Here is a 24,688-nt window from a genome sequence, read left to right on the forward strand (position 1 = left end):
TTTTTTTGGTTGATTTTTCTTTGTTAAATGGTATTTAAATATATAAAATAAATATCAAAAATATAAGTCTTTGTTTTACTATGGTTGCAAATATCAAGAAATTTCTATATGTGACATGGCACCAGAGTTAAGTTAGGGTTTTTCAAAATGCTGGCACGCCGAGCTCAAAAGGTTCGCCATCACTGACCTAGGCCAATGTCCCACTTTCTTAAACCTTCCCCCAAATTACATGTCACACCTCAAACCTCAAAGTCCTTTCCAGCACCCTTTTACAGAGGTGCCCCATGGATTTACATGGTGTGTGTTCTCCCTCTGGACAATGAATTATAAACCCAATTTGTTCAACTAAAGGTGTGTTCCTGCTGGTCTTTGTCTGGAGGAGTAGTGTACACATACTCAAATGCAAAAATAAGTTGTTTGTAGTAATTAAGAAAGAGCTGAAATTATATATATCAGAGTCTCTGAAAAAGAAACTGGAAAATTCATATTCTATATATGTAGACTACAATTAATAGTTATTTAGGGAAAATAAAATAAATATATACATCAATGGAGCTTGTTCCTAGCCTAACAAAAGTGATTCTTTCTTCCACTGCATAGACAAGCAGTTAATATTAATTTGTGATATATCAATATATCAGTATCACAAAAAATAACTCTGGAGTTTTACATTTTTGTATAGTTTAAACTAATACCAACTATTAACACAGTGAGTTTTTTTTAATATTACCAAGAGTATTCATTTGTCCTTCCTGTCACTGAAATATCAATCTAACTATTGCCAGTTATTTCAGAATTCTCCTTTAATGAAGTAAACTGACAACTATGACTAATCTGGCTTTTATAACCCATTTCAGTCACCAAAAGTAAGATACATTTGTGAAAACTCTTACATGCTTCAGAGGATCCAGAATTCTCAATGGTAATCATAAGACAAAAGAGAGTGTGTGAGTTATTTTGGAGGGCACCTTGAAATCATTTTAAATTGTCCCTGAAAAACAATCATCTAAGTATATTTATAGTCAACTAATCGGCTTCTGTGACAAGAAAAAACATATTTCAGTCGCAAAACACCTGGTTTTGCATTCCTTAGAGAGAACTGGTGTATAACAAACAAGCCAAAGAATGAGTTACCCAATATACATTTGGTTATTAAACACTTGAATTATCAATGGCTACTCGGAATATCTACTTAGAGTTTCTTTAAACTTTTCATCTAAAAACGAACTAATATAATTTGATTTTAAAATGTGGACACTCTATATTGTAAAATATAGGAATAATTTGACTAAAGTAATCCAAACTCATGAAAATTTCTAGGTTACACATTGGAAGTTAAAATCAATGCCCCCCCCCCCCCCCCCGCCGACTGGTTTGGCTCAGTGGATAGAGCGTCGGCCTGCGGACTGAAGGGTCCCAGGTTCGATTCTGGTCAAGGGCATGTACCTTGGTTGCGGGCACATCCCCAGTAGGAGGTGTGCAGGAGACAGCTGATCGATGTTTCTCTCTCATCGATGTTTCTAACTCACTATCCCTCTCCCTTCCTCTCTGTAAAAAAATCAATAAAATATATTTAAAAAATAAAATAAAATAAAATCATTGGACCCACTAAAAAGTCATATTGTAGCACTCATTTAGCATGGATGGAATAATCTAAGACAAGGCTGAGATTGCAAAAACATGTTTTAAAGAAGTAAATGCATCTGTTACCTGTGCCACATCAGGTAATTGTATCTCCAAATTAAAAAGTATTTCTTTATTACTTGAAATATGTTGATTCTTTAAATATGTATTTAGTAATATGGTATAAATTTAAGTTGTACAATATGTTTATTTGATACATTTTATATATTGTAACATGTTTGTCATTATAACATAGTAACATAGTTAGCACCTCTATCATGTCACATCATAATAATTTCTTTTGTGTGGTAAGAATAATTAAGATCTAATCCAGTAGTTCCCAACCTTTTTTTTTGGCCATGCCCCCTCTAAGCATTTCTAAAATCCTGAGACCCCCTTATGACATAATTCTTATTATTCAAAAAGTGAACTCCTATTCACATAGAGGAAGCCTAAAAGACCATTAACTTGGTCTAAACAAGCTTCTAAAAACCATGACATTCATGAAAGAGAAACATAAAAAAATGAAAGGACAGTTGATGTACTGAGGAAGAAATTACTAAGAAATTGTTAAAAAATAATAATAATACAAAGTGATATTAAAAAATAGCAAATAAAGTTTCAAAACATATAATACAGAATTGCAATGCATAAGTATGTCACAATATATGTTTATATATTATACATGAGTCCCCTACAGCTATAAGAAATGCAAAAAAATCACTATTAATAACTCATTCTCAAATTATCCCATTAAAAATCAAATGGCCCCCCTGTGGGGCGTGTGCCCCACATTGGGAACCACGGATCTAATCTTTTAACAAGTTGGATGCTTGTAATATTTTTGTCAATAGTCACTATACTGTACACTAGAACTCCAGGGCTTATATATCCAAGTTTGTACCCTTATATACATCTTGCCTATCTCTCCAACCCTTCCTCTGGTAACCACCATTTTACTCTGTGTTTTAATGTGATTATTACTGTTTTAACTTGAAATTTGGTATACATAAATTTCAAATGAATGTGACACTATTTTTGTCAGTAAATGGTTTTCATCTTGGAATAGTTATTTTAATTAAATGGATATAACGTGAAAATAATGTCTGGATGCAACTCTAAGACATTGAGCACTCCAAGGAATTTCATGAAGAAAACGATAAATATATTACTCACCGATAGCTTTTGTAAAGGTCAGTACAAGTGGACTTGTTCTCACAAGGATTCATTTTTCAGTCATTGGATTCTTCATGAAAATTTCCTTCCCAACCTGACAGGCATACACACTGGTAGCTCTAAGGGAGTAATATAAACATTATAAAACCTTTAGGTGTGTTTTACTATAAAGCCTAAAATCCAGATATTACTCCTGGCTATTTTGATTTCTTAGACAATTTATACTTTTTACAAGTTTTATATAATGTCAATACATATCTAAAGTTACTTTTACTACAGTTTAAAAACTTTATAAACAGTATTCATTAGTATGTAGTAATTCAATAAATATTTGCAACATATCAATAAAGTCTATATAAGATATTAAACTATTTATTAATTATGCTCACAATGCAGAATTATTGACTTTGTTAAATGTCCTAATATAAAAATAGTGTATTAGTAATATGATGGTAGCAATTTAAACTAAGCTAAATACATAATTCAGCAAATAGTTCACAAGTTGAAAGAAATACAACTACGACAAATGAACCTTCTGTCAGCTTTGTGGCATTAGCTACAAATAATTAACCTAGGTAAATCAGTAATTTTGGTTGATTGAAATTATAAAACCTTTCATATTATTTTTCTAAAGTATAGAAAAATAATATTCAAATACTAAAAGTAAAAATTTGCTCTCACAGGATTGAGAAAACAAACAAAAAAACCTAAAATTACTGTGGAGTAATAATTTATATATTAAATTATTTTAAAAGAATACTTTTTATTCTTTGACAAAACAGCAGGATTTGGGCTCTTACATTTAAAGACTCTAGATTTAGTATTATAAAACCATTAAAATCAATGTTAGCTGTTATCTGGATCTTCACTGTTTAAATCAGTAGCCACTAGCCACATGTGGCTATAGGGTATTGATACGTGACTGGTTCCAACTAAGATGTGCTGCAAGTATAAATACAGATTGGATTTTGAAGATTTAGTGTAAAAATAATATAAAGTATCTCACTAATAATCATTATTTATATGCTGTAATGGTAATAGATATAAAGAGTTAAGCAAAACACTTTAAAATTAACTTCACCCATTTTCTTTAACTTTTTTTTAATGTGACTGATAAAAAGCTTGAAGTATGCAGAGCTCTCATTACATTTCTATTGGACAGAGTTGTATAAATTAGGCCAACTCAGTCCCTTCTTTTGTGAATAGAGTTAAGATGTCCACAAAGCTATATGCACATACATGTGGAGCAGAAGTTCCCTGAGATGAGAGAAGATGTTTAGTTTAATAGATCCCAGCATGTTGGAGAATCCCAGTATCCCACAGATACTTAATATGTTTGTTGAACAAATGAAAACGAATGAATCTAATAGGAAAAATAATGTAAAAACTGCAGTTAGTACCCAAAACAGATTACAAAAGGATTCTATGTGTTTGCTAGAGATGGATAACAAATGTATTTCAAATATTACAATAACCAGAGAAATACAAAAATTCATGTTCCATGCATGTACATTTAAGTTACAATAATTCAAATGCATGAAAGTTGCCACTTAGCAGCACACTTTGGTTTAACAGGGCCAAGTGGTTTTCTATGCCTGTGAACAGCTGAAAAGCAGAGGGATGAGACCCACCACACTGTCAACACTGGGCTTTCTTCCTGACACGTGTTCACTCCCCACTCAGAATACTCATTAATAGTTCCCACAGTTTGCTGAATTTTAGGAGCAATTTTTTTATGCATTTTCACTCTACATTGTTAACTTTTGCGATGAGTGTGTAACATTCCCAAAGATTTCTTGGATTGTATATGGCTTATTGTTTTGTTTTCCTTCCTTTTTTGTGAGCACTAAAAGAGGACTTACATAAAAACTGAACATAATGATTAGATTTTGTTTTATAAATCTTCTATTTAAACTGGAAGCGATTCTACTATAGGCAAGTAAAGAGTGTGCTGTGGTGAATGGGAGGCAACTACCTAATTTAGTGATGGACATTAGGGCAGAGTAGTCCAGAGGACACATAATATAAAATCTGTGGAACAAGTTGAGCTACCCTTTAGTTGTGTTCTGACAATTCACTTTCTAAGAGATATGAATCATTTCAGTAAAAGACAAAAGCGTGAGTTTACTGCTGGTTTTTATTTTAACATCTCAATAATAATTTGAAACAAATTTAGTGATTCAAAAAGCCAATCAAATTTCTTCACTTTTAAAGTCAAATATTCCTTAAAATCTAATAATTACTGGTATTCTTGATGATTTAATAATTAGTAGAAATTATCATCAATTTAATGGTATAATTATCATTATAGTGTCAGATACTAGAGCAGTGATTTCCAAATATGATGGAATAAAAAGGAAACATAAAAAGATGAAGGAAATGTATTTGTTTCTAATGTCAAACATTAGAAAATATAAATGTTGAAAGGGCTAGAAATGAATATTAACTAGAAATAACCCAGAGTTCAAGTATGTCTATTCATTGGTTGCTTACTTGATTCAGAAGCATTCTTCTGAATGTAGACATTCTTAGTGCAAAGCACTTTCCCATTCAGCATTGTAAACTTAATTAATTCCAGTAATTTTAAATAATACTTAAAGCTAAAATACTATTTTTAAATCACATTAGTTTGGAATTAAATAATTAAATTATATTTTGAGCTAGTTTACTGAGTGGTGCATTTAAAATATATTTACTAAATGAACAAAAGTTTGCATAATTTATAAAGTTGGAGCCACATCATATCTACCCCTTAATATAAAGTGGACGTTACTCTTCTTGCCAAATTTGGGTAAAACACTTATCATAGTTTGAAAACATGCAGGTAAGAGGGAGACAGGGAAGACAGCAATGATAGAAGGTGATACAGATCTAGAACAGTAAACTACCCAGCCAGAGACACAGAAGACAAAGCAGTAAGGTTTGGTAAGTACATTGGGATGAACTACATAGTGCTTAGTTTTCAACACCCAGATGTCTTAAATCCCTGTAATCAGTGACAAATATACTGAGGTAAGTAGGATAGACTAATTCTGACTATTAATTTTGAAGTTAGAGAGATGAAATTTAAGCACTATTTTGTTGCTTATGAAATTTATAGACATGTTTGGTGTACTCATTTTCTCTTGCTCCATACAAATTACCACAAATCAAGCAGCTTTAAACAATGCACATTTGCTATTTCATAGTTTCCTGGGTCACTGACCAGGTATGGGCTGTTCGGGTCCTTGCCTTAGAGTCTCACCAGGCTGAAACCAGTGATCGCACCTGAGGCTTGGGTTCTTTTGTAAAGTCAACGGTTGTCAGCAAAATTTCATTGTTATCTATACAACTTAGAGAAAATTAAATTAAATGGGAAATGTAACTCAAATTTAACTTTAGCAATAAAACTGAAGCATTCACAATCTTGCTAACTGTCAGACATGGGCAGCATTCAGCATCCAGAGGCTGTGTTTAGGTCCTCGGCATGTGGCCCCCTCTTCTCCTAGGCTGGCCACTTGCTTCTACAAGTCCACCAGGAGAGGATCTGCTGCTGCAACTTGTCTCTTTTAAGGGCCCATCTGATTAGGTCAGGCCCACCCAGGATAATCTGGCATTTGATAAATCAAAGTCAAGTGATTCGGGAACCTAGTTAAATCTGTAAAATCTATATTTCAAGAAAATATAGGATAACCATGGCAGTGATATCCCATTGTGTTCCCAGGTCTTACGCTCAACAGGAGGAGAGTTTATAGGGCATGACATCCTGGGAGGTGGAAATCTTGGAGCCACATCTATTCATCTACTTAATTTCTCTAAGTAACTTATTTAAATTCCCTAAGCCTTGGTTACCTTCCTATGTAAAGTGCCAATAATACCTACTTCATAAGCTTATTTTGAGCATTTAGTACAGTAATGATTGAAACATGCTTAAATTATGACACAAAATTACCACTAATTAATAGTAGTCATTATCTCTAGGCATACCAGTCTAGATCTGATGAGGTTAATGTATAACTTGCAGAAAGTATAGCAACTGAGTCAGAATTATCCATTTTTATATCATTTATTTTCTTTGCATGAACAATTTAAGCTCCTTACTAGAAGATAAAGATGATCAGACTAGGAAAACAAAGAAGAAAGAAGAGGGGGAATAGACGCTAGCAACATGCCAATTACAAGACACAAACTTAGATCAAGTGAACACATTTCAGAACATATAAGTTAGGAAAACTGATCAAGAAAAAATAGAAAATGTTATTAAACAAATATACACCTCAAAATGCACCAAAGGAGGGAGCTTGATAGTAGGCTTACATAGACTGAATTAAAATTACTTCCAAATCTTTAATTCCCCTCTTATGCCATAGGGTGCAAAAAATAGGAAAACAGAGGAAACTACCCAATTTATTTTTCAGGCTAGTGAAAACTACTTACCCAAACCTGGCAAGCGCAAAATAAGGAATGCGAACTCAGACAATGTCACTTAAGATAAAAAAATAAAATTGAAAAGATAACTTTTAAGTAAATGAATCTTAGCCTGGCCAGTGTGGCTCAGCAGTTGAGCATAGACCCATGAGCCAAGAGGTCGCAGGATGATTCCCAGTCCGGGGACATGTCCACGTTATGGACTCAATCCCCATTAGGGGGCATGCAGGAGGTAGGAGATCCGTGTTTCTCTCTTATTGATGTTTCTATCTCTCTATCCCTCTCTTTTCCTCTCTCTCTAAAATCAATAAAAAATAAAATTTAAAAAAAAGTAATTAAATCCTAAAATGTCTTAAAAATATGGTCTATTATAAGCTGGTAGTTCCTGCCCCCAGAAATAGAATTATGCTTGAAGACAAGAAAATATATTAAAGAAAAAAAATGGTTTGGTCATCTCAAATGCAGAAAATTCAACACACATTTATAAAAATTGTCTTAGCAAATGAAAACTTAATGGGAATGGTCTTATATTAATAAAATATATTGCACTGACCATGTGGCTCAGTTGGTTGGAACATGGTCCCCTACAGCAAAAAGGTTGTGGGTTCGATTCCCAGTCAGGGTCCATACCTAGGTTTCTGATTCCATCCCTGGGGCACCTATGGGAGACAACCAATTGATATTTCTCACCCACGTGGATGTTTCTCTCTCTCTCTCTCTCTCTCTCTCTCTCTCTCTCTCTCTCTCTCTCCTGCTTTCTCTAAAAATCAATAAAAACATATAATGAACAACATAAACTGATGAACAAAACAGATCAGATCCAGAGAAAGGGAAGTATCCATCAGACTGCCAAACCTCAGAGGGAAGGTAGGGGAGGGCGGGGGTAAGGGGGTAAGATCAACCAAAGGACTTGTAGGCATGCATATAGGCCTCACCAATCGACCCAGACAACAGGGGGGTGAGGGCATAAGTGGGGGAGGGGTGGGGGGGGGAAATGGGGGGATAAGGACACATATGTAATATCTTAATCAATACAGAGAAAAAACATATCCTTAGGTGAGAATTAAAAACAATAACAACAAAAAACCCAATTATTTGGAAAAATATAATAAAATTTTAAAAAAATCCACACAAATAAGCAAAAAATTCCTGCCAAACATATCCTATGTAAAGCTTACTTTTAGAGTTCTGAAAATTTAGATACACACTGAAAAAAATAAAACTAATAAAATTTTAAAATCATGTCATTTTCTGATTCATTACTTATATGATCATAGGCAGAATAATAATTTGTTTTCTTTAATACAATTTTTTAAAAATTATAGTAAAATTTATTTTGAATTCAGTATTCATAAGAATAAAGCACTCTGTCTTTTGTCTTATGGTCTTTTTTTAATGCTATCATAAGTATTATTTTAAATCTATACAGACTTATAAAATTGCCCACTGATACAAAAATTGAAAATACTGGGTATAATGATATTTAGAATTAGATATAAATATAGTACTCTTTAATCTTAAAAACAAATCAAACTATGTTATGTTAATATGATTTTTGTCACCTAGAGAAATAATTTGTCTTGGTGCTATAAATCTAACATGAAATAATATGTATTATTCTGACAGAAAGGTAATGGAATATTTAAAAATAATTTCTGTGAAAAGTTATAAATGCTGAGTTTCATTGAACATATTTTGAAATAAGGCAATGAAAATGCATGTTAGATTGAAGAATACATTCAAGGCAGAACTGTTTTAGAAAAACACAATATCTGGAACATGAAAAAATATAATAAAGAAACTATAAAAGCCACATGTTAAATGTAGATATTCTTAATGTATAAATATTCATAGTGTCAATACCTTTTACAACACTTTGTGAAGGAAATAAAACTTTTAAGAAATTTCAAGGTAGTATTTTAGTGCTTATTCTAGATGAAGAACAGTAAGGCCAATTCCCACTAGCTTTCTTTCCTGTATTCTAGTCAATCTATGATAAATATTCATATTACATTCTTCAAAATATCTCAGCTCTTTGTTCACTATGCTATTTTCTATCTACAGTCTCTATTAACAAGTTAGTCCTTGTATTTTAGTTCTCTTTATTGCATGCCCTACTTTCATAAATTCTTTGTGATTCTTTCCAAAGAGTCCTATCTTTAATAGCTTTTTGGGTTTTTTTTAAGACAGGTTCTAAAATTAGAATAAAGGCGCTTAGGCTACCAGTACTAGAATTTTATTCTTTATTAATAATATAGCTACCATGGGAAAATAACTCATTTGCTATCAAACTGTTCAAACACATTTTTTCTGTCTTGAATAGTGTTTTCCATAAAATTTCAATTTAACAACTGGGGATTTAGTCTATTACTCAAAGTTCTATCTCCAGGACACATAATACTTAAAAATACAAAATAATAATTTTATGAGAGACTATCACAAACAGAAAGATGCCAGAATATGAATACAATTCTGATAATATGAATACAATTCTGATACAGATAGTTTAGATGTTAGGGACAATTATATTTTTGGTCTAAAAGTCAAATAATAATGAAAAAAAATAATCACTTTTTCCTCCCCATCAGGCTTTTTCTAAAATATTAATATATAGTTCCTTTTATTAGACTCAGTTTTTTAACACATTAGAAAGCTCATAGAATTTTACATCTTTTGTTGCTCAAAGCTGTCTTAAACATTAGACAATTTGGTCCAGTCATTTTAAAATACTTGTTTGTTAATTTTAATTAAGAAACACTTACACAAACATTTCCCCAGGGTGTGTAACACATAAAGCAGCACAGAGCGATGTGCTCTGACTGAGCAAGGAAAGAAAGGCCCGGAACCCTGCCCTGTTCGGGGTCTTAGCCACTCTCCCTCTCTAACAGCCCCTGAGGGCGCTACTAACCCCCACGAGTCTCAGAACACAATTGAAAACCACTGATCCGTCCAACCTATTTCATTTTATAATAGAAAAATTGAACCCCTGGAGGTTAAATAAACTGCTCAAGCTACTGTAAGTAGTTAATGGTAAACTGGAATTAGAATTCGTGTCTCCTGTCCAGTATACCCAAAGGTAATTTAAAACAATCAATTAAAAACATCTGGTAAATTAATACATTCAGAATTATATTTTCTTAAATATATCATTATGACAACCTAAAAGTTTTGAGGCAATGTTCAAATCATGTACATTAAGTAATTCACTTCATATGTGAATTCCCATGTCCTTTTTTATCTATATACTAGAGGCCCGGTGCATGAAAAGTCATGCACTGGAGGGGGGGGGGTCCTTCAGCTCAGCCTGCCCCCCTCACAGTCCTGGAGCCCTCAGGAGCAGGAGGTGACCCAGCGATCAGGGGAAGGCGACGCCCCCATCACACCTCTGCTGCTGCCACTGCCAGCAGCGCAAGCCTCGGCTGGCCCTGGTTACCTGAGCCTCGGGCCGACCCTGGGTGGCTGGGGGCCTGAGGGGACTGGGGGACTCTGGAGGCAGGCGTGCAGAGCAGCTTGGCTTTGCCTGCACCCTGGTAATGGCTGAGGGGACTGGACGCCGCCATCTTGTGGCTGTGGGCGCCGCCATCTTAGCAGCCTGCTGTTCAGTCGTTTGGTCATCCCTCACTAACCCCCCTGCTGGCCTGGTCACCCCACGCAGCCTGTTCAGTCGTGTTCGGTTGTTTTGGTTGCGACGGTTGCTTAGGCTTTTATATATATAGATCAGAAAGTTGCTACATGGTCTAGTTCAGTGGTCGGCAAACTGCAGCTGGGCAAACCGCGGCTCGTGAGCCACATGCGGCTCTTTGGCCCCTTCAGTGTGGCTCTTCCATAAAATACTGGCTCTTCCACAAAATACCGACTTCTGCACATGGGCCACAAAGTCTCACTTGCACTGTATGTGCGCGCCTTCACGTGCACATTGTGGAAGAGCCACACTGAAGGGGCCAAAGAGCCGCATGTGGCTCGTGAGCCTAGGTTTGCTGACCATGGGTCTAGTTGCCATCAAAACAACAGTGATCAATAGTAATTATCCCTGATGTTAGCATTGAAACCAACATTAACTGATTTAAAACCTATGTTATAAACATGAAGCTTGAACATTGTTATGTGTGTTCATTGAAGAAAGAGAATTATTTTGACTCTGCAGATTACCTTCAGGTTAGATGTGGGCAATATTCATCCTCATTGAGCTTCATAGTGATAGAGAATAAAGAGAGCAAAAACCACTGCTTTGGTTGAAGGTTGCTCTCATGGGATATTTGCAGCTTGGGTTATATGCAAATCAATGTACCCAAAATCTTTTAACACCACAGTATAAAACTATTTTCTGGCATAGTGACTCCAAATAAAACGAGCATCTATATTAGAGAAGTAAGCTAGGCTTTCTAACATCTGCAGTAGAAGGAAGCACTAAACATATAATGTAATATTTGCCTGTTGCAATAGGTACTTTTCAACTTTTGACTAAAGCTTCTTTTCAGAGTTAAAGAAACAATCTTCAGGAAATATTACACATTATAGTGTTTCTGCATATTTTCCTTTTTAAACCTAGCTATTTCCTAGCAATTGCAAAGAGGAATTCTAGTTAGAAGAGCACTTATTAGAGAGTCATAGTGTAAAACGTCTTCATCTCTCCTGTTCTTCACAATTATTAAATGATTTGTAAATCTGTAGGCTCCAGTTTCCTGATAAGAGGACTATTTTGTCTTATGGTTAACCACCATGATTTTTATTGCAGGATGGTGAGCTACCTTTGGAGAGGAAATCAGTAATGAGAAGGGTGAAATAAGAACATAGCCACAGGTGTTGTAACCAGGAAAGAGGCAAGCATTGGGCTAAAAAAGTGTAAAAATGCTTAGGAAAGAAAGAGCTTGAATAACCATAGCAATATTGAAAAAGAAGAATAAAGTTGGAGGAATCACACTAGAGGTCACAGTAATCAAAACATCATGCTACTGGCTTAAAAACAGACATAAAGATCAATGAAACAGAACAGAGAGCCCCGAAATAAACTCATGTCTTTATGGTCAATTAATATTTGACAAAGGAGGCAAAAATGTACAATGGGGTAAAAATAGCTTATTCAATGAATGTATCTGGGAAAATTGCACAGATATATTAAATAAATGAAACTAGACCGCCTTCTTATACCATACACAATAATAAACTCAAAATAGATAAAAAACTTAAATGGTAGACTCAAAACCATAGAAATGAAAACCACAATGATATATTACCCCACACATGTCAGAATGGCTATCATCAATAAGTCAATAAACAACAAGTGTTGGAAAGGATATGGAGAAAAGGGAACCCTAGTGCACTATTGGTGGGAATGCAGATTGGTGCAGCCACTGTGGGAAGCAGTATGGAGTTACCTCAAAAGTTAAAAATGAACTATGATTCCACTCCTGGGAACATATCCAAAAAAACCTGAAGCACTGACTAGAAACAATATATGCGCCAATATGTTCATTGCAGCATTATTTACAATAGCCAAGATTTGGAAGCAGCTTAAGTGTCCACTAGTTGATGAGTGAATAAAAAAGCTGTGGTACATGTACACCCTGGAATATTACTCAGCTGTAAAAAGAAAGAACTCTAACCTTTGCAATAGCATGGTTGGACCTGGAGAGTATTATGCGAGTGAAATAAGCCAGAGGAAGAGAAGAACCATATAATCTCACTTATATGTGGAATCTAAGGAACAAAATAGCATAAATAATAGAAATAGACTCATGGATATAGATAACAGACTGTCAGAGGGGACGGGGTTGGGGAGCTGGATGAAAAAGATGAAGGAATTAAGCAAAAGGGAAAAAAAAGAACTCATATACACAGACAACAGTATAGTGATTATCAGAGGGAAAGGGGTGGGAGAGGCAAAGGGAGATAAATGGCGATGTAAGGAGATTTGACTTGGGCCAGTGAATGTAAAATACAATATATAGATGATGTATTATAGAATTATACTCCTGAAACCTATATAATTCTATTAACCAATGTCACCCAATAAATTCAATAAAAAAAGAGTGAACTACAATTTCAAATATCTCTCTCATCATCAGCTTGTTGTGAAAGATGAATCCAAAAATAATTCCAAGAAGCAAATTTGCTATTCTCAAGTTTCATTAATTATGAAAACAATTTCTACAAAATGCATTTGGCATTTTAGAATTTAATGTTATTGATCACTACTCCTCCTTCTCAGGATAATCAGACATAGGTATTTCTTTCTTGCTTGCTTCGTCTTCTTCCCTCTCTTCTTCTTATCAGGGAATGAAGGCTTATGTTTTTATTCTATCCATAAGTAAATATTTTCTACATTTATTAAGCCACTTATGCTATTGATTAGATATAATTGGAGACATGAGTAAAATACCCTGGAAAAGGAGTCAGAGTATTTGATTGTTCGATTGGTCTAAGAATGGTAGTTAAGTGTAGGATATTGAGTAACTTACCTAAGGAGTCATATTGAATTTAGGATATTGAATAATTCACCTAACCAGTAAAAATTGGTCTTAATTTTTAAATCAACACATTTGGATTAGGTAATTTCTACTAACCCTTACAATCTTAAAATTATATTTAATTTATAATTCCTAGAAGAGCCAGGCATTAATAAGGACAAACTATTTTGCCAAGTATTCCCACCAGCTGTCTAAAGCATTCCTAGTGATTTGTTATTTCCTGTTTAACAAAATTATGTTCTGAAATGACAGCTGGGAACACAGTAAGTGATTTACAACATACAGCTTTCCTTAGAAGAGCCACTGGTAAAGTTTGCTTTTGTTTCTAATCCCTTCCACCAGCTCATGAGGCAAAATGTATTTTTTAAAACAGAGAGAAATGTTTTATTATGTCATAAGAATATTTATTCACCAAACACACAAGTTAGTCTTGATGTATTTTAATTGAACAAAATCAATAGTCATTGTGTTATACATAAAGGAAACACATTAATGGCTAAATTTTGACTTGTTATTTAAAGTTTACTAATAGTTTTCCAGATATTTTCTATTTATTTTGTTAATGTAAATATTTATAATGAGAAGGATTTTCTAAGTATGAATAATTAATTTGTAAGTATGCAGTATTTGGAATCACTATATACTTTATAATTATATATCACATAATCATTTTCCTAAAATTTTAAGGCAAAATTAATTTTGAAAGAATTTTTCACAGTATCTTCTTAAGTTACTGTCAATGATTATGATATAGATCCCAGGTAGCCTAATATAAATTTTCATATGTCTTTCTCTACTTAATATACCTTCCAAAATATTTAAATGTTTGTCTTTTAATCCTCTCACCCTCCTACTTTTAGAAAAGCTAAATTGTGACTCAACTTATCTCTACAAATTTGAATCTATCCCCAAAATCTTTGAAATCATACAATGAAACACATTTGACATTACTCAACTAATGATTCAGATGGAGGCCTTAAAGTCATGTTTCCCAAAGAAAAATTTTGCTGTTGGTCAATGGTGTTATACGTATTGTAAATAATATTTAACACTTGGAGTGCGGGTGAATTTCCCGCCAAAATATAAGATGGCTCTGTCTTTTGGTTTTGTTCCATCCACCAAAAGGGTGGATTACAAACAAATATTTGGTAATACGCAGTTACAATCGGCCCGAGTTTACACGTTTCCCGCACTGCACCGCAAATCTATATGAACCGAGTTAAAGACGGCTCCCGCGGAATACGCGCAATTCACGCGAGCCGACTTAACTCATTTCCCGCACTCCAAGTGTTAAAATAGCGATTTTCAACTGGTATACCAAGGCACACTGGTGTGCCACGAAAATTTTTAAATTGAATTAATTAGGGTGACATGGTTAATAAAATTATTCAGGTTTCAGATAAATAATTCCAAAACACATCATCTGTATATTGTATTGTGTGTTTACCACCCAAGTCAAGTCTCCTTCTATCACCATTTACCCCTCCTTTACTTTCTTTTACCTCCCTCCAAACCTTTTCTCTCTGCAAGAATTTTTAAAACATGCAATACCTGACTATTCAATCAAGGGCACTGACCTCTTTTCCCTTAGATTGTCAAATAAAAAATGGCAACAGCCAATACTATATTCCTTTTATTTTTGTCAGATTGGCAAGAAATATATTTTTGGGGTGCTGCAGAATTTGAGTAATTAGTTTATGTGTGCCATGAGATGAAAGAGGTTGAAAATCGCTGATTTAAAACACCTGCTGAAATATATATTTGACTTAAGGCTTATTTGACTGAGATTTTTAAACTGGCAAATGTTACATTAGTTATATACCATTTTTGCTGCCTTGCAAATTATGATGACTTTATATTTTCAAAAACTCTTTTTTCTAAATGAATAATTCTGCTGCTAAAACTTACTCTTTCAAAATATATTTCTCTGAGTTCCTTTATTTACATATTAAATAAAGGAACACATTTATGGATTTTTTTTAATGTTAAAACTTCTGTATACTCACTAAAATATAGCCCCTCTCAAGTCAATCTATCTTTTTGAATTACCTTAATCAAAGGAGGTGGGGTGGGGCTGCTGCTTGGCTCTGCACAGAGGCTTGAAACAGTATTTTTTTTCCTAGAAAATAAAATAACCATGTTACTAAGGCTACCCTGCTTAGCTTCTCAGATTCTACTTGCCAAAGGCTGGGTTTCTTAATTCACATTTATTTTCTTTATTAGTCAGCTCCACGGTCTGTTGTAGGCACTGTGTTGTACCGCTCAGAGCCTTCTTTATATCTGGAACTCTCCTAACCCTGGCTGCCTGGAGCATTGGCAGTTGACAGTCCAGAGCTGAGTCCTTCCTTGGGATTTGTCCTTGCCTGAAGGGAGCTGCCTTGCCCAGTGTTATACCGACCCCTCCCTCCCCCAAGAATCCACATCCAATTGTTGGTTTATACAGAGGTACAAGAACCCAAGTGTGGGGAACCAATATAGGGTTGAGCCTTGGACTGACCTGCTGGCAAAGTCACAAACAAGTCCCAGCTTAGAGGGCTCAGTCCTCTTAGCATAATTAGGCTTGACCTTATAACACTCCCTGGATCTTATCTGGGAAGCTAATGGGCTGAGGGAAGTGCAGGGAGTGTAACTATGGTCAAAACAGGTGAAACTCACAAGAACAGTGTAACTATGGTGACCACTGCCTTGTTTACCTCTGACTATAAAAGGTCGGTGCGGCCTAAGCACCGGTGGAAGTCCTTCCTCTTGAGTTGGACTTACCCGCCTGACCCCCCAATATTCTCAAATTATCTCTTATCTTTTCTCTTTCATTTGTGTGCGGCTCCTCTTCCAGATCCTGAACCCTGAACCACTCGGGAAGTGAAGGGAAACATTTACAACACCCAAGCCCCAAGGTCTCAATTTGAGACATCTCTAAAGGGGCACTTTCTGTGGGATTGCCTAAGATTTCTGTTACAACCACATCACACACAGCTCACATGTGTGCCTGCCCATGTCTCTTTTCTTTATTCCCTCACAGACACTGCTCCCAAAGTATTTTATAACAAATCTCCATATAAAAAAATCTCATCTTTTAGATAGTTACCTGGGATCCCACCTACAAGAACTGGAGCCAAAAGTGGGTTAGCATGAGGAGGACTGTAAACTGGAATTTTGGAGGTATGAGTCAACTGGCAAAGAGAATCAGTGGTTGAGTGTAGTATGGGTGTCCCAGAGCATCACATAGCAGTGCCAGAATTCAAGCCTTAGACCAACTGGGAACTGGGTTGGGATACTGAATGGAGAGAATAGGCACTTGGGAAGTTTAGCGGAAGTAGAGATCATAGGAACAACAGAATAAGATGGCTCTTACCGAGTGCTCCTGGGGCATTGAAAAAGAGAAAGGAAAATTAGGATGAATAATCACCATTTAAAGACTAAGAGTTGGGAGACTTCATTAAAAGGTTATAAAGAAAAGAAAAGAAAAAGGTTATAAAGAGACTCTCATCTCCAGCAGTTGGAGAGCTGTAAAACCTGAGAAGCAGGAGCAGGATTTAATTATAACAGCAGGGGTGCTCAAATCCCTCTGGAACACAAAAGAAGTATAAAAAAGGAAGTCACCTCTTCCCTGTTTGAAGAGGACACAGAGATCACTATCTTCCAAGAGAACATTCAACTGTTCTCATCCAGAATTTAGCTCATCTGTTGGGAGGTACAAAAATTACATGACCTGACTTTCAGCTCACTTCATAAAAGGTAGGTACAATGGTGCCAAGAGTGGAGTATCAAGAGGACTGGTGGAATCTCACCTTGGTGCCACTCGTTTGTGACCCCAGATGTTACATAAAGCCTTCAGGTCTCCTAGTATGTAAATCACTACAGAATGTTGCAGTGATTACTTAATGAAAATGCACCTCTGACTTCAGTACAGTTGCTATTGTATAATAAGAATTCAACACATGGTTACCACTGATACTAGCATTAGGTATGACAGAGCTTATGTCTATGTAATTTTTTTATTGTCAAAAGCCCATTTTACCAATTCACTTCTAATTTACATGAATCTAAATTAAATTAATGAGTAATTGAGAAGAATTGAAGAATGAAAATGTATGCATTTTAATTATTAAATATCTTCAATATATTAAGCATTTAAAATATATAATATTATATAATAAACTAGAGGCCCAGTGCACGAATTTGTGCACCAGTGGGGTCCCTCGGCCTGGCCTGTGGAGATTGGGCCAAAACCAGCAGTCTGACATCCCCCAAAGGGTTCCAGAGTGTGAGAGAGCACTCTGCAAAGTTGCTGTCACTCAGCAGCTCCTGCGTTGAGTGTCTTCCCCCTGGTGGTCAGTGTGCATCATAGCGACCAGTCAGTCAGCCGGACGGCTGGTTGCTTAGGCTTTTATATATATAGATATGGACCAAACTTTATATATATGAATAAACATATATACTGAATATATGTAGTTATTTTTATAGGAGGCTAAAGTAATTAAGTATAAAAACTCAATTTTCTTTGACAACATACCCATATGGGAAATTCAGCCTTTCATAAAATAAATCTATAAAAATTGCATCTTGTTCATTCACTTAACAGGTAGTATTTACTGACTCCCTTCTATGTCCTAGGCCCGTGATGGCAAACCTATGACACACGTGTCAGAGGTGACACGCGAACTCATTTTTTTTGGTTGATTTTTCTTTGTTAAATGGCATTTAAATATATAAAATAAATATCAAAAATATAAGTTTTTGTTTTACTATGGTTGCAAATATCAAAAAATTTCTATATGTGACACGGCACCAGAGTTAAGTTAGGGTTTTTCAAAATGCTGACACACCAAGCTCAAAAGGTTCACCATCACTGTCCTAGGCACTAGGTACTAGGTATAAAAAGATCAAGAAATAAGATTAGATCACCACTCTGAGATACAATACCCTGAGACTTATAGTCTCTTAGAAAGACATGGAGAAGGGGTAAATCACTCTCACACACTCACATGCGCACGCATACAAATGTGTGTAAAATCACCACAGTCTATGGCAGGGGTCCTCAAACTTTTTAAACAGGGGGCCAGTTCACTGTCCCTCAGACCTTTGGCGGGCCGGACTATAGTTTAAAAAAAAACTATGAACATATTCCTATGCACACTGCACATACCTTATTTTGAAGTAAAAAAACAAAACGGGAACAAATACAATATTTATATTTGCATGTGGCCCGCAGGACCCCTGGTCTATGGTGTTGAGAGAAATAACAATTGGCATTGAGAGTGTTACAACACAAGAAATAATTTAGCTTAGTGGCTCATGTTTATTTGTGTTTTTATTACTCTTTATAGTAAAGACAGTTTATTTCTCTCTGTCTGTAAGAATCATGAGGGAAGAGATTGTGTATTGTTTACCAGTCTTCCATTCAGAGCACTCTATTTTTTAGCCTTGATTGTACTTGAAGGAGTGTATAAACTAATCTTGCAAATCAAACTGAGAGCTAATCACAGTAATTCATGAAACATTTATTGACTGAGGACAGTACTAAATCCTGTTTTTAGGTCTTGAACAAATTGTAGATTGAAGTATGAGTACAGAACTCAAATGATAAAAAGAGATTATTTTGCAATATTACCTAATTTTTTCATAAATACATGCATTAATTATTTTCCATTTTTAAATTGAACCTTACTATCATTTCAAAGTGAAAATGATGAGATACCCTTTGTTTGATCTAAACATAGATATGTAAAATTAGAATATGAGACATAATAAAGTATATAGAAAACTTCCTCTTTTCTTCTCAAGATCAAATCAAGATTTATATAATTTAAAATGTAGAGAACAAACATTCATTGAGGAAAGTATTTTAACAGTAGCATGAAAAAGCATTTTTTTTCATTTAATTATATCATCAAATTACATACAGGGTGAGGCAAAAGTAGGTTTATAGTTGTTCAGATAGAAAATAATACAATAATGAATAAATAATAATATAAGAATAAATGGTGTTTTGTGCCCTCACAACTGTAAACCTACTTTTGTCCCAATCTATATATGAGCTTTTAAAGAATCCATAAGGATTCATATGTACATAAGCAAAATATTTATTTATTTATTTATTTATTTAGCTATATAATAAAAGGCTAATATGCAAATCTACTGAACTGCAGAACAACCAGTCCCTATGATGCACACTGACTACCAGAGGGCAGACACTCAACACAGGAGCTGCCCCCTGGTGGACAGTGCGCTTCCACCAGAGAGCGCCACTCAGCCAGAAGCCGGGCTCATGGCTAGCAAGCGCAGCGGAGGCAGGAGCCTCTCCCACCTCTGCAGCAGCGCTAAGGATGTCATACTGCTGGCTTAGGCCCACTCCCTGTGCTGTCAGTCGGACATTCCCTGAAGGCTCCTGGACTGAGAGAGGATGCAGGCCAGGCTGAGGGACCCCCTCCAACTCTGAGTGCATGAATTTTGTGCACCAGGCCTCTAGTTTATTTATATTAAACAATAGTCTTAAGGAACAGCCACATTGACTCAGAAAATGTATATATATCCTAAAGCACAAGCAACAGAAAACAGATTCTAGCTAAGTAATCAAAAGCAAGAAAAATATGACACAAAATAGAATCATTTGAAGATTACTTGGTTAACTTACATAAATTAAGGAAAAAATAAAAGCCTGTTAATGTCAAATCTAAAGCAACTCCTATGATCTCAAAGGGCTGCTAGATCTGAATCACCTGAGGTGCATATTATAAATGATGGATTCCTGGGCCCCAGCCCAGAATTACTGAATCAGAATATCTGGAGATGGCTTCCAAAAATCTTCTTTTCAACACCATCATGAAAGATACCTATGCCCTTTAACATCTATCATTGGAGTGGCTCTGCTCTAATATTCCAAATGCTAGTTTTTCAATGAAAGTAAAAAATTTCTGGAAGAGAGAACTGTGTTTTCTTTACCCAACCTGCAGAACAGTCTACACACTCTTTTTCTTTATATGATATATATTACATTATACTTTAAATTGCTATTATTTGTGTAACATCACTCTCTGTTACTTTCCCATAATTCAAAGACTTTTTGAGGCTTAGCAATATTATATTTTGAGTCTGTGTATATCCCACAGCAAAAAGAATAAAATGTTTTAGTGTATAAATTCTTAAAAATTATGAATTGAATTATATGAAAATGACTTCATATACAAGGGTGATAGTTTTGTGGGTAAGAGTATTATTTTAACATTTTGGTGTGTGTGTATGTGTGTGTGTGTGTGTGTGTGTGTGTGTGGCTTTAAAATTATTAAAATTAATTCTAAAGTTTACTACTCAATCCATTTCATATAAGAGAAAAATAAAACCTCAGCAGGCTAATAGTTAAATTTACTGGAAGCCAGTTTCCCAAAGAATAAAAGGCAGAATCAATGATTTTTGTCTCTCATATATTTCTGAAAAATATGCCAAGTACCAAACCTTTTAATTTCTCTGAAAAGAGCATTTGAGATTGATTAGGTAGGGAGCTGCACACATTTTATTATAATTTAGCTGCTCTCTGGATATCTATCTGAGTTTTCTAAGGCTGATTAAAATTGTACCACTTATTGAATAAGACATAACAATGATAATTTGGTTTCTGACAATGCCCATCTGTATTAGTTTGTGGGCAAGTATCAGCTCTCCTTATAAAAGAGTACATGACTAGAAATAATATATAATTCAGGACTCAAAGCAACAATGAATCCACTTTGTGAAGTAACTTAAGAAACATTTCCCAAGAGGAAAGATTTCTGGACTTTGTAAATTGTATGCTTTTATAATAAGTGAGACAGAGATATCTATTAGGATATTTTTTAAAATATTTTTCTATTACTATTGCAATTCCAACTTATTCCACATATATCAAATTCACAGGAATAGTTTTCCTTAAAAACAAACAAACAAACAAAAACAAAAACAAAAAACTTCAAAGAAGTAATCATTAAGCAATGGTCATTTACTGCAAGCATAGTTAAGCTTAAGTAGGAATTGAATATAAATGAAGGGCTAATGGAGTCAGTGAAATGTGATAGTAAATTTCTGTTATCTTTTGCTGGACGAATTCCTAAAAATCGCCTCCTTTTGATTTTCCTACCTCATATTTTTTTTTAAAAAAATTTGTTAATCATAACATAATCATTCAGTAATATTTATTCTTAAAATTGATTTTTTGTTAAATATTTACTCAATTGGACTAAATATTGCATTAAAACTTGGACACATTTATGTTATTAGAAACTTTTTTAAAAACAAATTTGATAAAACATTTTAAGCTATATTTTAAGTAACATCTATAGATACATAATTGCATTAATTCAAGTAATATATTTTTATGTTTGTTCTTATTTATTTGTTACTCTTAGAAAAAATCTCATTTTTGACTGGACTCAGATATAGAAGTAGAAACTCTCAGAGAGGACAGCCCATGTCTCTTGGCAATCTGTTCTTGGCGTTTTTCTTTGGCCTCCTTCCTTCTCTTTGCCAAAAGTTTAGCATACTCTGCAGCCTCTTCCTTACTTTTCTTAGTACGTTGTTTCTTCAGAGCAACATGCCAGTGTTTGTGTGGCAGGATGCATGGAGTAACAAGACTCTGAATATTGAGTGCTTTGGTCCAAGGTTTTTTAGCTTCTTTGTTTAGGGTTTTCTCACAACATATTGGCAGACATCATCTTCTTTAGAGAGAGTGAAAGTTTGTGGAATCTGCTAGCTCTTTTGGGCCCCAGGCGACGAGGCACAGTGGTATCAGTAAGACCAGAAATATCTTTCCCCCCTTCTTTTACAATGACCCAGTTGAGAACACTGAGATTGGCACCTACAATGCAACCCCGAATAGATTTGCGTTTTCTCTCTCTAGTCCTTGGTCTATAACAGGAATGACCCTTACTCAGCAGCAGGCAGACATGGCGATGGCCAGCTTCATGAGGAAACCTTGTTTGTCATCTCCACCACTGATTTGAACCACATAACCCTTCCACTCTTCACCCAGAGCATCAGGAGCAACTTCTGTGGCCATACGCTTCTCATAAAAGGTACGACGTTTGCATTCATCATCCACTTCAATGAGTTTCTGACAGCCAGGGACTGGGAAAGAGATGTTTAGCTTTATCCTGAAGCAGCTGACCGACGCAGAGGCACCACAAAAAAGAGGCCAGTTCAAATGATATTTTACAATAAACTATTCAAAGTGAAAATAATATTTGCTATCTTTATGCTTATTAAATAACTTAATTATAGAGATACGTATGCATTTTAAATGTAAAGAAAAAGAACTAAGAACTTGTGATGATGCAAGCTGTCAAATTGGACATGTTCAGTTATAATGAACAGCTGCTTTTTTGGGGACATTTCTTAGCAAGGTTTTAAAAATCAGTATGCAATGAATATAAAATGAGGCATGCTCAGAGTGGCATGGCTTATAATTTTATAGCATTGGAGTATTTTATAATGCAAAGCCCTATTTTTAGTAGAACCATCTTTGGCAACTGGTATTTATTATACATTATGAAAGCCATCTTCATTCATGTAGATACAAAAGAGAGCTATGATTCTGTCACCAATGTGTTTCAATAATTATGTGAAATAGCCAATGTGAAATCAAAATGAGATGGAAATAAATATCCTTACATATGTCAATAGAGCGATGTTAGTGTATTAATTAATAGCACAATCCCAAAATGTGGTGAACTTGGCAGGACTGATGTAGGTAGATAGCTGGGTGACTATTTTCTGTGGAATAGAAGATAAATCATGATGACCTTCCTGAAGACAACTAATGGATTAAATATCATTGGCAGATACATTGTATTTGGACCAATTTTCTTTGCCTTTGGGGGCTAAGGATTTAAATGGATAGTGCATAAAGAAGAAATATCTCCCTGAGCCTTGCCTGAGAAAGATTGAAAGCTGTCACACTAGAGTTAATATAAGGTCCTAGGAAAGCACCTACATCTTGACTGGCTGTGTAGGATAGTGAAGAACATTCACTGTTGACAATATCTGGTAGCAAAGAATCCAGGAAGTAAAGAATCTCACAGTGATGTTAAAGGTGAGAACATTACTATGGTGCAGGAAAGCAAATGTGAGTCAGGGCATATGCAGAAGGAGAAATCAAAGCCAACCCCAGTGCAGTTGGAAGAAGAAATTCAAAATTCCCTCTAGATCACACAAAAGCCCAATGGCTGTGATTCTCAAATAGTAGTGCCATTGGAATTATATGGACGGCTTGTTAAGGTACTTGGGCCCCACTCTAGAGTTTTTGATTCAATAGTTCTGAGTTGGGGCCTAAGGATTTGCATTCCTACAAAGTTCCCAAGTGATGTTAACGCAGCTGATTAAGGGACCACATTTTGCCTTATAGGATACTAGAGGCCTGTTGCACGAAAAGATTTGTGCAATAGGCCTTCCCTTCCCCTGGCTGCTGGCACCAGTTTTCCTCCTGCACCCGGCACCCAGGTCTTCACTCCAGCCAGAGCCTCCTTCAGCGCCTTCTCTGCTCCAGCTGGAGCTGCCTTCAGCACCTTCGCTGGTCTGGCCGGAGTCACGTATGCAAATTAACCGCCATCTTTGTTGGCGGTTAATTTGCATATCTCGCTGATTAGCCAATGGGAGGTGTAGCGAAGGTACGGTCAATTACCCTGTTTGTCTGTTATTAGATTAGATTATGATCTGATCGATAAGTAAAATAATAGAAATAAAATTAAAAGCAGTGTATTTTCCACAATTGAGATAGACATGCTACAAATATTTATATATCTTTATATATATATATGTACATATATGTATATAAATATATAAGAACTAGAGGCCCGGTGCACAAAAATTTGTGCAGTCGGGAAGGGAGGGGGGTCCCCCAGCCCGGCCTGTGCCCTCTCGCAGTCTGGACCCTCGGAGATAACGACCTGCTGGCTTAGGCCTGCTCCCTGGTGGCAGAGGGCAGGCCCAATCCCTAGGTGCAGCCCCTGGTGGGCTCAGAGCAGGGCTTTTGGGAGTTGGGCACCGCC

At 35.4% G+C, this 24,688-nt stretch overlaps 1 protein-coding gene across 1 annotated transcript in view; it reads right to left on the reverse strand.

Annotated features, from left to right (window-relative positions):
- Positions 1–24,688, reverse strand: part of EYS (eyes shut homolog (Drosophila)) — a 1,189,235-nt gene that overhangs the window by 851,639 nt on the left and 312,908 nt on the right. Inside the window, 1 exon segment of the mRNA XM_006096829.1 lies at positions 2,800–2,918. Coding sequence (XP_006096891.1) covers positions 2,800–2,918 — 119 coding nt within the window.

The sequence above is a fragment of the Myotis lucifugus genome, unplaced genomic scaffold (genome assembly GCF_000147115.1).
Source record: "Myotis lucifugus unplaced genomic scaffold, Myoluc2.0 scaffold_187, whole genome shotgun sequence".
In the NCBI taxonomy this organism is placed as follows: Eukaryota; Metazoa; Chordata; class Mammalia; order Chiroptera; family Vespertilionidae; genus Myotis; species Myotis lucifugus.